The 16,135-nt window shown below is 42.9% G+C and overlaps 1 protein-coding gene and 1 long non-coding RNA gene across 2 annotated transcripts in view; one reads left to right on the top strand and one right to left on the bottom strand.

Moving 5' to 3' along the window:
- The window catches only part of MFSD14A (major facilitator superfamily domain containing 14A), a 98,457-nt gene extending 96,109 nt beyond the window's left edge, over window positions 1-2,348 (bottom strand). The window contains exon 1 of the mRNA XM_029617810.1: window positions 2,001-2,348. Within this exon, the coding sequence (XP_029473670.1) occupies window positions 2,001-2,081 (81 nt within the window). The 5' untranslated portion in view covers window positions 2,082-2,348. The remainder of the gene's footprint in view (window positions 1-2,000) is intronic.
- Window positions 2,348-16,135, top strand: part of LOC115099878 — a 28,611-nt gene continuing 14,823 nt past the window's right edge. Inside the window, exons 1-2 of the long non-coding RNA XR_003858908.1 lie at window positions 2,348-2,452; window positions 12,875-12,946. This is a non-coding gene — a long non-coding RNA (uncharacterized LOC115099878). The remainder of the gene's footprint in view (window positions 2,453-12,874; window positions 12,947-16,135) is intronic.

The raw sequence follows: 16,135 nt of genomic DNA, 5'->3' as shown, positions 1-16,135 counted from the left end.
AGTAAACAAAATGGGACATTTTGAAATGAATCATCTTAAACATATTTGTAAAAAGGGAGCTGGCACAGACAGGCCAAAAGATGTAAAAATTACACAAAAGGAGTGAGCTAAACTCTTAGTATGGTAATACCATGGTATGCAGAAAAGGCAGATCTTTGGCCATAAATAGACAGAACATATGGCTGTGCTGTGGGACAAAAAAAATCTTTCTATGAAAGGGGGATCATTTTGGGGAGACTAGGAAGGGCAGAGTAAAGATCATTGGAGGGTGGGAAGAACGACTGGGGGACATACGTCTGTGTATGAGAAGGAATTGTAACATAAGAACATGCCATACTGGGTCAGACCAAGGGTCCATCAAGCCCAGCATCCTGATTCCAACAGTACCCAAAAACTAAGTGTATTCCATGCCACTGTTGCTAGTAATTGCAGTGGCTATTTTCTAAGTCAACTTAATTAATAGCAAGTAATGGACTTCTCCTCCAAGAACTTATCCAATCCTTTTTTTAAACACAGCTACACTAAGGGCTAGATTTTAAAAGCCCTGCGCGCGTAAATCCAGCAGGATTTACGCGCGCAGGGCACACGCGCGTCCCAGGGCTTCGTAAAAGGGGTGGGGGGGGCGTGTCCGGGGTCAGGGGCGGTCCGGGGGCGGGCTGGGAGGGCGGTCCCGAGTCCCCCGGCACTGCGGCCTGTGCCGGGGGATGCCGAGGCGGCGTGCGCAAGTTACGCCTGCTTCAAGCAGGCGTAACTTGCCCAACAAAGGTAGGAAGGTGATTTAGGTAGGGCTGGGGGGGTGGGGAGACTCGGAGGGAATGGAGGCAGGCTGCGCGGCTCGGTGCGCGCAGGCTGCTGATTTTGCGCAGCCTTGCGCGCGCCGACCCCAGATTTTATAACATACGCGCATGTATGTTTTTAAGATCTACCTCTAACGGCACTAACCACATCCTCTGGCAACAAATTCCAGAGTTTTGTGTTTGTGTGTGAGTGAGAAGGGATTAGTAGCAAGTACATGTCATATTGGGTAGGGTATTAGAGAGGGGATGCAAGGAGGAGAAGGACCAGAGCATAGTAGGAGGAAATCAAATCCCCTTTCCTTGATCTTGAATTCTTTCCCCCCAGATCCTAGAACCTCCATCCCCTTCCTCTCCCATTTCCCCAGATTGTGGAACTCATTCCCCAACCCTTTCTACTCCCTCATCTCCCATCCTCACCATCCCTAGTCCTCTTTCCTTCTCAACCCCACCACCAACACACACACACACACATTCTCCTCACCCCATTCTTGATCCTCCTCACCATCCCAGAGGTCTCCTCCCAGAGTTCATTTTGTTCACCCAATAAAATAAAATATACTAATAACTATAAAGTAAAATATAAAAGATGGAAATGTTTGTCAGTCTTTTTCAGAATATTTTTATTTTTGCCATGAAATCTACCCGAGTGGCCACACGAAACTAGGGGACTGTGCCTTTGCGCCCTGTTGTCCAACATCAAAGTGAGAAGAAGGGGGTGAGAGGGGCGACAGCTCCAACAGTGTCGAGAGGCGCCAAAACCCTAAATCCGTCACTGGCACCATTTTAGAAATAATGACTAGTAGCAGCAATTATTCCGAAGAATAAACACAAATTTCATCAGGACCATTAACCCGAGGCAGTCAATGACCACGTATCTGAAACTGGTTCTCAGTAATACTAATACCAAGGCAAATCTGTTTCGTTTCTAAAAGTCAAGTAGTTCAATACATCAAGCTTAGAAGTACTCTCGGAGGTGTTAAAGTTAAATATTGAAATACGTTCTCAATAACAAATGCTTCTCTTCCACCTCCTAATTGTAAGGTTTTGGAAGTAGCAAAAATAATCTGTAGCCTTCAGTTAATTGCACCCCCAATACAGGTTGGGGAATAAGCCAAACCGGCATTGAGGGGACGTTGAGAAGTGACCCAAGAGTCGGGAAAAACCCAGGGAGCGCGGCTATGCCGAGCCCGAGGTTCCACTCACCGTGCCACCGTCCTTAATAATAATCTTCTTGGCCAGCGTCACGCTGCGGTTTGCCCGTTTCTTTTTCTTTCCCTGAGTCATTTTACTAGCATAAACTCAAATTAGGCCAATTAAAAAAAAAAAGCAAGTGTTAACATAAGCACCATAAACAGGAACAAGGCCCAAAATGCTACTGTCCCCCTCCACTTCCTCCCCGCTCATCCAGGGCCGGCAGCCGCCGCCATCTTGGAACAACCTCGAGTGGGGCGCGCAAGCGCGCGTCACATGGCGCGATTCACTGACTGGCTGTCATTGTTGCGCGTAATCTCCGGAGCCACCTCCCCCACCGTGGTTTCGCTAAACCGGAAACACAATACACTGCTGGAAGGAGGCGGGCTTGGAAGGCTATCAAAAAAACACTAAAAACCACGTCAACTTCCGCGGGGCAAGGCCGAAGCCCGAAGAAGCAACGCGTAGGTCACAGAACGTGAGCGTCGACGTGTGCGTCACTGCCGGAAGTCGCGCTGTGGTTTAATACAGTTGCCGATTTAGATCTAGCGACTTTTTGAACTAAATGGAGAATTTAGAATTGTGAATGAGACAGGGAGATAAGACAATGTACTACAAATCCAGCGACTTTCTCACATTTGGGGGGAGGCGATTGGGGGGAATAGGGTTGCTCAACTAGTTTGTTGTGTGAAAGCTCTAAAATTTCCATCAGGCTCCCTGTTTACGGAGCAGATCTGACAGCAGAAAAACGCAAGAAAGAGACCGCCTCCGGCAAGAATGGGACAGGAAAGTAAAAGCGTGAGCCTTCCTTTGGCCAGTGTGCCAAACGGACTCGGCCTGGTCTCTCTTCCCTCATTCCTCAGAACAGGCTTTGCTGCTTCAGTCTCTTCCCTACGGAGAATGTGTACGAGTGTAATTCACCCCTTTCCTCACTATTGTTACGGCTCTGCATAATAGGAGTTTATCCACTTTTTACCCAATGTGGAGACTTTTCATAGTGGATCTAGTGATTTTCTCCTAAGTAGAAGTTGGCAGCATAGGCGGTGAAGCTATCCTGGTCGGCTCTTTCCTGTTAATGATGATGACAGCCTAGCAGGCAAGGTGGTAGGGGCTTTTCGCTTAGGGTGGTAGAGGCTAATTTCTCGCACGCAGCCAGGCTGAGATAAGACACAATGATTTTAAACGTAATGTTTAGCCAGAAAACCAAATTAAACGCAAATTCTTCTTGAGCAAAGGGGTGGCTGAATAGATGGTACCGATCCAGGGAAGCTTAGAAGGTTGCGCAACAGTGACAGCTAGTCAGAAGAGGGAAAGGCAAACGTGTCAGGCCTTACATGAATCCTTAGGTTAATAAACACATTAAAGGAATAAAAGTTAAATATGACTTAACAGCATTATCATTACACAGCTGTGGTTCCTAGGCATCCAATGCTATAACTTTTAATTTTTAAGAGATTCTTATTTTCACTCGTGTACTGCAATTCATACTGGCCAAATGCAAGACCATGCACTAGCCATAGGCGGACATGCATCCATAACACTCACATCCTAAATAAGGGTTAGCATATCCAAAACACACAATGAACCAAGCATGTACCTAATACACTCAAAATGAATTTACAGGTGAGAAGCACTATTCCCCTCCCCCCCCCCAAAAAAAGGTACACTAGACACGAAAATTTTTACCCTAAAAAACAGCAGCCCTGGCACAAGTGGTAGTTCTTGAAGCACCGAACATGTTTACAGAAAAGCAGAAAATACAGTTTTGCTGTAGTTCCTCTGCTGCAATTTTATTAAACAGAAAAGTCTCTTTGAACACACCTCTCACTTTTAAATACGGATTGATACAAATTGAGTCTTCCACACGTGTCAGTAATCTTGGACTAATCTTAATAGGAAAAAGTACATTAAACTTAAAATTAGAGACAGCTATAAGTTATATATACTAAAACGATTAAAGTCTCTGCTCATTCAGAATGATTTTCAAGCTGCACTCCAACCAATCTTTTCTAATTCGGATTATTGTAATGCCCTCCTAATGGGCCTTCCTGCATTTATGATGAGGCCAGTCCACTTACTGAAAAATGCCACAGCAAGAGTTAACATTTATTTTATTTTATTTATTTAAATTCTTTTAATATACCGATGCTCAAGACCAAGTCTTATCGTACCGGTTTACAATAAACTAGGGGGTAAACCAGTTAACACAGAGCAAAAGTTACATTACAACAGGGAATGTAGAACAGGGCTGTTAGAAAAAAAAAAGAGATAGATTAACAATTTCTAATTGGAGAGCCATGCATGTAAGCAGAGAGCAGTTGCTTACAGGGTAAAATTATATACAATTTACACAAAGGAGTCAAGTAGGCAAGTTATATAAGAGCACAGTTAGAAAAAACAGTTCCTTTGTGAGGCGGAAAGAGGACGCAACCGAGGAGTGTTGGTCCGTATGGGTTACCATAAGGAAGAAAATATGACCACATTACTCCCATTCTAATCTCACTACATTGGTTACCGATAAGACTCAGGCTTATGCTTAATGCATACATTTCTGCATAAGGATAAGGTTGAATGGCTAAATGCAGCCATTCCTTTACATACTCCTTAACCAAATTTACATTCTGCAAACAAAAGCTTGCTAATATTTCTTTCAGTGTGTACTGTACATTTGAGTGAAGTAAGAGTACAAGCCATTTCTGTTGTTTTTTGTCCTAAATTGTGGAACTCACTGGAAGAGGAATTAAGGTTACAAAAAGACATTTCTGTTTTTAAGAAAGGACTGAAGTCATGGCTTTTTAAATTAGCTTATGATACTAATGTTTAATTAAGGCTTTTATACTGGCTAGCAGGCTGAGTTGGAAATTGGATTATTAGTTAAAATAAGGCATTTTGATTTTTACTTTACCATTTTTTTAAAGTTTTTTTTTTATGTTAAATCTGTTTTATTATAAATAATGAACATTAATGCTAATGTGATTTATTTTACCTTTGAGTTCATGTTTTTTTTACCTTGATTGCTTGTTTTATGTATTTATCATTGTATTTATTTTGTATTGTAAACCATTGTGATTATATACTGCTGTTCTGTAATCAAACACAATAAAATAATATTGCCACGATATTATTTAAGATATTATTTAAGAACTGAAAAAGGAGGACCCTAAAAAAAAAAAAAAAAGGGGCAGCAGTCAGTGCAGGAAAAGGGAAGCTCAATTAATCAGCATCCATTCTCCTAACTCATGGCCATGCACACATTAGGAAAATGGACACTTGTAAATTTGGGCATCTGTTTTCCTAACTCGCTGACAGCCACCTCTCCTGGGCGGACGCTGCCGAGGAGGCACGAGGGATGCAAGTTTTTCCTTATCACCTCCTTTTTAGAGTGGCATTCATTCAATTTAAATATTAAATCAGGCACCTGGGAAAAGTAGATTGGCGCGCGTTAAGAGAGAAGGCACTCAATAATGAGGGCCTGTTTAACGCACGTCCTTACTGCATCGGCTTCATAGTGTTGATGCAAACCATTCAAATACATGTACACAAGCTTCCTACTCTTCTGCTGTAGGCTCACTAGAGAAGACTACTGCGGTGGCAGCCCGCATAGGAAGAGTTTGAAATCTCATTCTGCTGCCTCACATCCAGTGTTTCTCAATTGTTTGTAGGCCAGGGACTGGTTATCTACCTTCCTTAAATTAAGTAGTTGATGAGCAGGCAGAAGGATCCCTCAGAAAATTGAACAAGCAAAAAAATTAGTCTTAAAAAAAAAATCCCTTCCCTTCTGTCTCCCATCTAGCTAACAGTATTGTCTTCACAAAAGAAGGCAAATCTCTCTCCCTCAAAGCTTGCTACTAGTTGATTACTGGAACAATTACTTCCTCTTTCCTTCTCCCATCCAGTCAGCCACCAGTTAGTCATTTAAAAAAGAAAAAACATCCTCCTCTCCCTCCGTCACTGCCAGCCACCAGGCCCCGGCGCACCATTCGCGGTGAAGATGGAAGCCCCCCCCCCCCCCGTGTGCCGCGAACGGCCCTGGTGAGAGTGAATGTGTGAGGAGACGGGGAGGGGGGGGTAAGAGGAGAGGAGGGGGGTTGCTGGAGTGTGGTTGCCAAAGAGGTCAAACTCTGGGACTGGCGATAGAGTGGAAGGGGTTGAGCCTAGAGGTGGAGGGGAAGATACTGTCAAGTAAGAACATGCCATACTGGGTCAGACCAAGGGTCCATCAAGCCCAGCATCCTGTCTCCAACAGTGGCCAATCCAGGCCATAAGAACCTGGCAAGTACCCAAAAATTAAGTCTATCCCATGTTACTGTTGCTAGTAATAGCAGTGGCTATTTTCTAAATCAACTTAGTGTAGCTGGGTATAAAAAAGGATTGGATAATTTCTTGGAAGAGAAGTCCATTACCTGCTATTAATTAACAGCACTAACCACATCCCCTGGCAACAAATTCCAGAGTTTAATTGTGTACTGAGTGAAAAAGAACTTTCTCTGATTAGTTTTAAATGTGCTACTTGCTAACTTCACTGAGTGCCCCCTAGTCTATTATCCGAAAGAGTAAATAATTGATTCACATTAACCCATTCTAGACCTCTCATGATTTTAAACGCCTCTATCATATCCCCCCTCAGCCATCTCTTCTCCAAGCTGAACAATCCTAACCTCTTTAGCCTTTCCTCATAGGGGAGCTGTTCCATCCCCTTTATTTTGGTCGCCCTTTTCTGTACCTTCTCCATCGCAATTATATCTTTTTTTGAGATGCGGTGACCAGAATTGTACACAGTATTCAAGGTGCGGTCTCACCATGGAGCGATACAGAGGCATTATGACATCCTCTGTTTTATTTGTCATTCCCTTCCTAATAATTCCTAACATTGCTTTCTCAACTGCCACAGCACACTGAGCCGACGATTTCAATGTGCTATCCACTATGACGCCTAGATCTCTTTCTTGGGTGGTAGCTCCTAATATGGAATCTAACATTGTGAGGTGGAAGAGTTGAGTCCTGAGAGGGCAAATTGGCCAGGGGAGTAAGGAGAGCAAGTTGAAGGGACACACTTACAGTGAATTTCTAGGGAAATTCTGCTCAAAATATTTAAAGTTCTGCATCTCCAAGTAATACATTTTAAATTAATACAGAAAAGTTAATTTCTTAAAGAATGTCATGTAAATTGTGTTATTTTGACCAATATAAAGTTTGCAGAATTAAGTTTTTGTGCACAGAATTCCCCCAGGAGTAAACATAGATCCTGCCCTAGTACCAATGAGAAACTTTATTTTGCCTACACATTAATTTTCCACCAACTACAATACTGTTTTTCTCCACCTAGCCCCTTACCTTAACAGAAACTGCAAAGAGCTGATTTTTTAAAAGTGTTGCTTTGACTATCCAGTGAGAGCATTGAAAGGAGAGGATCACCTTGCTGGTGGCTGAAGAGAATTGCTAAGTACTGCTTTGGAAAATTTTAGAACTTAAGTTTTGGGGAGAATTAACTGTTGGGGTATATTCTTTAGTGTGTTTGTGTGTCTGTATTAAATAGCTAGTCAGAAGCAGGCAAAAGCCAGGAGTTTGTATGTTTGTCTTAAATGCCAGAAGTCTAAGAAGTAAGATTGGAGAGTTAGAGTGTATAGCAGTGAATGCCAGACTTAACTGGCATCTCAGAGACATGATGGAAGGAGGATAACCAATGGGACAGTGCTATACCAGGCTACAAATTATTTATTTATTTAATATATATTTCTATACCGGACTTCACGAATAGAAATTCACATCAGGCTGGTTTACATGGAACTTGGGGGAAAAACAAGTGTAACCAAGAACAAGAAGGCTGAATCAAGCAAAGTTACATAAAACAGGGGCATTGAACTTGGGGGCTAGAGTAGCCAGGAAGAAAGGTAGGGCGGAAATAAGCAACAAATAAATAATAAATAACTGGTTATGAGATTGATAATTATCTCATTCCTTAGGCTGAGTTCGAAGTGGCATTTTGACTAGGGGAAGGCTTGGAGGAAAAGCCACGTCTTCAGTTGTCTTCGAAAGGTATGAAGGCAAGGTTCCAGTCTTAGGTCGGTCGGAAGTCTGTTCCAGAGGACCGGGCCTGCTGTGGAAAAGGAACGTTATTTGGTGGTTTTTAGACGGGTGTATTTTGAAGGTGGGACTTGAAGGGACCCTTTATAAGCTTCTCTGATGGGTCTTTCGGACGAGTGGTGTTTGAGAGGGTTCTGAAGGTCTAGTGTGAGCTGTTGGTGAATAGATTTGTGGATTATCGTGAGAGCTTTATATAGAATTCTATATTTTATTGGCAGCCAATGCAGGTTTCGAAGGATGGGGGTAATGTGAGCACGGCAGTTGGTGTTGGTTAGGATTCTCGCTGCTGCATTCTGGAGCATTTGTATAGGTTTTGTGGCTGAAATGGGGAGCCCCAGGAGTAAGGCATTGCAGTAGTCTGTTTTTGAAAATAACGTGGATTGAAGGATGGTTCTGAAGTCCTGAAAGTGGAAAAGGGGTTTGATTCTTTTTAAAACTTGAAGCTTATAGAAACAGTCCTTGGTGATATTATTAATTGATTTCTTTAGATTTAGATGATTGTCTAGTATAATTCCTAAATCTCTGGTTTGAGAGATCTGTGGGTCCAGGTGTTGGTCGAGTGTTCAGGGGAGATAAGAAGGATTTCCGTCTTGGATGCGTTTAGAACCAGGTTAAGGCTAGAGAGGAGGCTTTTTATGGACTTCAGGCAATTTTCCCAGTAGTCGAGCGTTTTTGGCAGAGAATCTTTTATGGGGATCAATATCTGCACATCATCTGCAGATATTATATTGCAATGATAAGAGATGAGAAACTTGGTGGCAGGGTGGTGCTTTATGTCTGGGATAGTATAGAGCCCAACAGGATAAAGATCCTGCAAGAGACTGAATGTACAATTGAATCTGGGTAGAAATCCCCTCAGGTTGGGGAAAGTGTATAGGAATAGGAGTATACTACCTTCCACCTGGTCAAAATGTTGAAATGGCAAGAGAAATTAGGCAAGCTAACCAAGCTGCTAGTGCAATGATAATGGGAGATTTCAGTGACCCCACTATTAGCCAGGTAAATGTAACATTAGGACATGCTAGAGAGATAAAGTTCCTGGATGGAATAAATGATTGCTTCATGGAGCAATTTGTTCAGGAATTGATAAGAGGGGGAGTAATTTTAGATCTAATTCTTAGTGGAGCACAGGATTTGGTGAGAGAGCTAACGGTGGTGGGGCTGCTTGGCAATAGTGATCATAACATGATCAAATTTAATGACTGGAAGGGGGTCAGTAAGTACATCTACGGCTCTACCACTAAACTTTCAAAAGGGAAACTTTGATAAAATGAGAAAAAGTTAAAAATAAAAAAACAAAGGTGCAGCTACAAAGGTTAAGAATATGGAACAGGTGTGGACATTGTTAAAAAATACCATCTTAGAAGCTCAGTCCAAATGTATTTCATGCATTAAGAAAGGTGGAAGGAAGGTCAAACGATTGCCAGCATGGTTAAAAGGTGAGGTGAAAGAGGTCATTTTATCCAAAAGATTTTCATTCAAAAATTGGAAGAAGGATCCATCAGAAGAAAATAAGATAAAGCATAAGCATTGGCAAGTTAAATGAAAGACAAGGATAAGACAGGCTAAGAGAGAATTTGAAAATAAGTTTGCCATAGAATCAAAAACTCATAAAAACTTTTAAAATATATTTGAAGCAGAAATCCTGCAAGGGAGTTGGTTGGACCGTTAGATGATATAGGGGATAAAGGGGCACTTAAAGAAGATAAAGCCATCGCAGAAAGACTAAACAAATCATTTGCTTTGGTGTTTACTGAAGAGGATGTTGGGGAGATATCTGTTCCAGAGACTGTTTTCAAGGATGATAATTCAGATCAACTGAACCAAATCACGGTGAACATGGAAGATATAGTAGGCCAGACTGACAAACTGAAGAACAGTAAATCACCTGGATTGGATGGTATACACCTCAGGGTTCTGAAAGAACTTAAAAATGAAATTAATACAATTAATATACAACAGATCATTAAAATCATCTGTTGTACTTGAAGAATAGGTAATGGCCAAATGTAACCCAGATATATAAAAAGGGCTCCAAGGGTCATCCGGGAAACTATAGACCAGTGAAGCCTGACTTCAATGTCAGGAAAAATCATGGAAACTGTTAAAAAGAATAAAATCACAGAACATTTAAATAAACATGGTTTAAGGGGATACAGCATGGATCTACCCAAGGGAAGTCTTGCCTCGCAAATCTCCTACATTTTTTCTGAAGGGGTGAATAAATGTAGCCAAAGGTGAACTGGTAGATGTGGTGTATTTGGATTTTCAGAAGGTGTTCGACAAAGTCGCTCATGAGAAGCTTCTACGAAAACTAAAAAGTCATAGGAAAGGAGGGGATGTCCTTTTAGGGATTGTAAACTACTTAAAGACAGGAAACAGAGAGTAGGATTAAATAGTCTGTTTTCACAGTGGAAAAGGTAAACAGTGGAGTGCCTTGGGGATCTGTACTTGGACTGGTGCTTTTTAATTTATTTATAAATGATCTGGAAAGGGTTATGACAAGTGAGCTAATCAAATTTGTGGATGACACAAAATGCAGAATAGTTAAATCTCAAGCAGTTTGTGAAAAATTGCAGGAGGACCTTGTGAGACTGGAAGATTGGGGGTCCAAATGGCAGATGAAATTTAATGTTGATAAATGCAAGGTGATGAATATAGGGAAAAAATAACCCTTGCTAACGTTACATGATGTTAGATTTCATATTAGGAGATACCACCCAGGAAGGAGATCTAGGTATCATAGTGGAGAATACATTAAATCGTCAGCTCAGTGTGCTGTGGCGGTCAAAAAAGCAAACAATGTTAGGAATTATTAGGAAGGGAATGGTGAATAAAAGGGTGGATGTCATAAAGCCCCTACATTGCTCAATGGTTAGACCACACCTTGAATACTGTGTGCAACTTTGGTCGCCACAACTCAAAAAATATATCATTGCACTGAAGAAAGTACAGAGAAGGGCAACCAAAATGATAAAAGGGGATGGAATAGCTCCCCTATGACGAAAGACTAAAGAGATTATGACTATTCAGCTTGGAAAAGAGACGGCTGAGGGGGGATATGATAGAGGTCTACAAAATCATGAACGTTCTTGAACAGGTAAATGTAAATTGGTTATTTATTCTCTCAGATAATAGAAGGACCAGGGGGCACTCCACGAAGTTAGCAAGTAACTCATTTAAAACATCTGAGAAAATTCTCTCACTCAACACATAATTAAGCTCTGGAGTTCATTGCCAGAAGATGTAGTTATGGCAGTTAGTGTAACTGGGTTTAAAAAAGGTTTGGATAAGTTCCTAGAGCAGTAGTAGCTTGAGATTTATTTTGTGTTTGGGTACTTAGCAGGTACTTGTGTCTTGGATTGGCCACTGTTGGACACAGGATGCTCGGCTTGATGGACCCTCAGTCTGACCCAGTATGACATATCTTGTATTCTTATTACTTCGTAAGGGGTCATTACCAACTTTGCTCAGACTGGCTTTCCACAAAAACACAATATAGGAGACTGGTGAAATGAACAAAGGTTTTACTGAGCATTCCCAATCAGCAACACAGAAACATAGAAATGACAGCAGAAAAGGGCCAAACGGTCCAGTCAGTCTGCTCAGCAAGCTTCCCATGGTAGTATCTGCCAAGCCATGCAGTCAGTCAGTCAGTTTTGCTTGACATGCTTTGCTTATGGACTTGGCTTTAGAAGCAGTCCTGTGTTTTTTCCTTAATTATACATAGTAAATTAAAGTCAGAACATATTTATTGTTAGAAAAGTTATTATGTAAAGCAAGTTTTCTTTATATTTACTTGGTTAATCTGTTATACTGTATCAATGTCACCAAAAGGCTTGCCTTTAGACATCCTGTTGTACATCCTGTTGTATGTAAACCAGTGTGATATTTCAAATCAAATATCGGTATAGAAAATTAAATAAATAAAATAAATGTCTGTGCATCAGCACCCCAGACTGTAAAAAATCAGGACTCATGTTGTTGTCTCTGAATCAAAATTCCTCTTTCCTTTCACCCCCCCCCCCCCCCCACCCTTCAAAGCAGAGAGCAATGTTGCAGTTGCATCAAAAGCATCAAGGCTTCCTGGTTAAGGGTAGTAATCCCATGCCTTCTGTTAATTGTAGTAACTGCTGCTCTGTGCTGGTTACCTCTATGCTTATCAGTTCCCCAGACCATAAGAGTCGGGGCCCTCGTTGGCTGCTATCTAAATCCAATTCTTCTTTTCCTCTGCCGTTGAAGCAGAAAGCAATGTTGGAGTTACATCAAAAGTATCAAGGCTTATTGGTTAAGGGTAGTAATTACCACACCAGCAAGTTACCCCTATGCACGTTTTCTTTGTTTCCTTCAGGACACAGCCGGAGAAGCAGTCATGTGCTTTTTCTCTTATGTCTATGTATCCATATCCCAGACCATGGAAGTCAGGGATACGGACACACAGACATCTAATTCCTCTTTTCCCCCTGCCATCTATGAGGGGAAAAATGTTACAGTTGTATTAAAAGCATATTGGTTAAGGGTATTAATCTCCATGCCTCCTGCTAAGGGTAGTAACCGCCATACCAGCAAGTTACCCCTCCTGCACACTTCTCATTTCTGTCTTCTAGCCTTTAGAAATCCAGTGTTTATTCCAATCCCCTTTAAATTCTTTGACTCTTTGCTTCTTTACCACCTCCTTCAGAAGGGCATTCCAGGCCTCCACCATCCTCTCCGTGACAAAATATTTTCTGATGTTGGTTCTGAATAGTCTCCCCTGCAATTTCATTTTGTGATCCCTAGTTCTATTGTTTTCTTTCCAACAGAAAAGGTTCGAAGTCCATACATCATTGAAAACTATGGCCTTCTGGACTTGTTCAGAAGAGGTTTAGATTCCGGTAAGTTACATCCTGGTTTCCCTAGACATTATTGCAGCAGTCGAAACTATTGATCATGCAATCCTTTTACATTGCCTTCGAGAATTTGGTATATCTGGGATAGTCCTACAGTGGTTCTCCTCGTTTCTTTCACATCATTCCATAAGAATTGAGTTCCACAATAAACACTCTGATTAGGCCAAGAAAAACAGGCCTGCCGCAGGGATCAGCCTTTCAGCAATATTGTTTAATTTGTACTTAATTCCGTGCAAAGTTCTAGCAGGACTTTGTGATGGCTATAAGATTTATACAGACAATATCCAGTTTTGATGATTCTGGAGTGGGTTCCAGAGCGATTATGGAATCTGCCGCCGCCTTTTTAGCTGATGCGGGCTGCAATTTGGTCCGTACCTTGGCCAGAGGAGTGGCTTCAGTGGTAGCGGCCAGGGTTCAGCTGATAGCCTCCAAAGCTAATCTTACAAAAATGCCTTTTAAAGGCTCACTCTTGTTTGGGAGCGAGTTGGAGAAATTGGCCAGTAAGTGGGGCAAATCTCTGGTCCCTCGGTTGCCGGAGGATAAGAAGCAGTTGCAGTGCCCCTCTGTTATGAGGGGTCAACCAGGGTTCCAAGCGCTTCCGTCCCTACAGAGGGTCAATCTTTTAGAGGACTGGGCCTTTCGGTAGTCTCAGTCCTTTCGTCCCTGACAGCCCAAGAGGGAGCAGGATCGGGCAGCGGATCCTCCTGAGCTTCCCAATGAAGGTTTGTCAACCCACTTTCAGAAACAAGATAGGGGGAACGCCTCTCTTTTATCAGAGGTGGGTCGCAATTACATCGGATCAGTGGGTCCTGGAGGTGATACAAGGAGGATATGCACTGGAATTTTGTAGTATTCCTCCGGACGTGTTCATGGTGTCTCCTTGCCACCCCCCCACAGAAGAATCAGGCAGTGGAATCTATGCTTTTAAGCTACGCCTGAGGGCTGTGGTTCCAGTGCCTACGCCTCAAGTATGGGACGATATTCCATTTATTTTGGTGGTGCCCAAGAAGGAGGGCTCCTTTTGTCCCATCCTGGATCTCAAAAGTGTCAATCATTTGAGGGTGACTCATTTTTGCATGGAAATCTTTCACTCAGTGATAATGGACGTGCAGTTGGGGGAATTTCTGACCTCCCTGGATCTGTCTGCATTCTATCTTCATATTCCCATCCGTTTGGAGCACTAATGTTTTCTGCATTTTGCGGTGCTGGGATGCCATTATCAGTTTTGGGTGCTGCCTTTTGGTTTAGGCACCGCTCCCAGAACGTTATCCAAGGTTATGATGGTAGTAGTGGCGGCGTTGTGAAGAGATGGAATCCTGGTACATCCGTATTTGGATGACTGTCTGATTTGAGCCAAGTCTCAGGAAAGGAGCTCAGTTGGATGAACCTGGCCAAGAGCAGTTTTCAGCCATGTCAGTCACGAGGCAGGACAAAGTTTTTCTGCCGGAAGTTTGAATTAAAAAATTGATATCACAGTTGCGTCAGTTGTCCTTTCTACAGGTGCTTGGTTTGATGGCAGCAACACCAGAAGTGGTGCCACGGGCAAGGGTGCATATGCGTCCTCTTCAGCGCTCACTGCTGTCTCGTTGGAATCTGCAGTCTCAGGACTATTCGGTCTGGCTCCACTTGCCAATGGAAAACTGCTCTTACCTCCAGTAGTGGTTGCAGGAGGCTCATCTGAGAAGGGGAGTTTGTCCTCCCCAAACTGGTTGCTACTCATGAAAGGTTGGGGAGCTCACTGTCAGGAGTTGATGGCCCAAGGGAATTGGAATGTCGAAGAGTCCCTCTGGAATATCAATCGCCTGGAAGCCTGGGCAGTCCGGTTGGCATGCTTGCAGTTGAGCCACAGACTGCAGGGTCAAGCGGTTCGAGTGATATCAGACAATGCAACAACAGTGGCCTACATCAATCGACAGGGAGAAACCAAGAACCAGCAAGTGTCACAGGAAATAGACCAGCTTATAGAATAGGCAAAAGGACATCTACAGATGATCTCGGCCTCTCACATTGCAGGAAAAGAAAGCAGAGAGCGTCTGGACCCAGGAGAATTGGTGTTGTTGAATAAGGCATTTCAGCCGATAGTAGATCACTGGGGCCTTCCGTTGTTAGATCTGCTGGTAACTTCTCGCAATGCAAATGTTCCTCGATTCTTCAGTCACAGGAGAGATCTGTAGTCCCTGGGCATAGATGCTCTGTACAGGTCTGGCTGGAAGACAAGTTGCTTTATGCTTTTCCTCTGTGGCCCTTGTCTGGCAGGATAGTTCGCAGGATCAAAAGCCACAGGGGGATGGGTACTCCTGATGGCAATGGATTGGCCCCAACGACGTGGTATGCGGATCTGTGAAAACTCCTGGTGGAGACCCCCCTTCATCTTCTGCCGCGCTCAAACTGTTGTGGCAGGGATCTGTCCTTCACTAAGATCTGATTCTGTTTCGTCTTACGGTTTAGACCTTGAGAGGGCTCGCTTTTTGAAGTGTGAATATTCTTCTGCAGCGATTGCTACATTGCTCCGCACTCGGAAATTCTCCACTTCCTTGGCCTATATGCGGTTTTGGAGAGTGTTTGAGGCCTAGTGTGAGGATCGAGGTGTTCTTCCTCGTTCGGTTAAGATCCCATTCATTCTGGAATTTTTGCAGAATGGGTTAAATAAAGGCTTGGCCCTTAATTTCTTGAAGGTACAGGTTGCAGCTCTTGCCTCACCCTGATTTGGCCCATTTTTATTTTTAAGGGAGTGAAGCATCTTTGGCCTCCCTTGAGGTTACCGGTTCCATTGTGGAGTTTTAATTTGGTGTTGGAATTCTTGGCAGGCCCTACATTCTGACTGCTCAGTTGCCTTGCGGTTATTGACCTTTAAAGACAGTGTTTCAGGTGTTTATCTCTTCTGTGCTTTGAATTTCCGAGCTGCAGGCCTTGTCTTGCTGGGAGCTGTTCCTTCAGGTGACTCCAGGGGCGTTACAGTTGCATACTGTTCCATCCTTGCCCAAAGTGGTCTCAGAATTTCATTTGAATCAGTTCATTTCCTTGCTATCCCTGGATAAGGTCAGGGATTCGGAGGAGTATCACCTCCTGTGTCCCTTAGATGTCAAGAGACTTGTCGTGCGGTATCTGGAGGTTTCTGAACCTTTCCGAAAGATGGATCGTGTGTTTGTACTTCATGGTGGAAGGAAGCAGGGT

This window comes from Rhinatrema bivittatum, chromosome 10, assembly GCF_901001135.1.
Source record: "Rhinatrema bivittatum chromosome 10, aRhiBiv1.1, whole genome shotgun sequence".
In the NCBI taxonomy this organism is placed as follows: domain Eukaryota; kingdom Metazoa; phylum Chordata; class Amphibia; order Gymnophiona; family Rhinatrematidae; genus Rhinatrema; species Rhinatrema bivittatum.
This window is presented reverse-complemented; position numbering and strand designations above follow the sequence as displayed.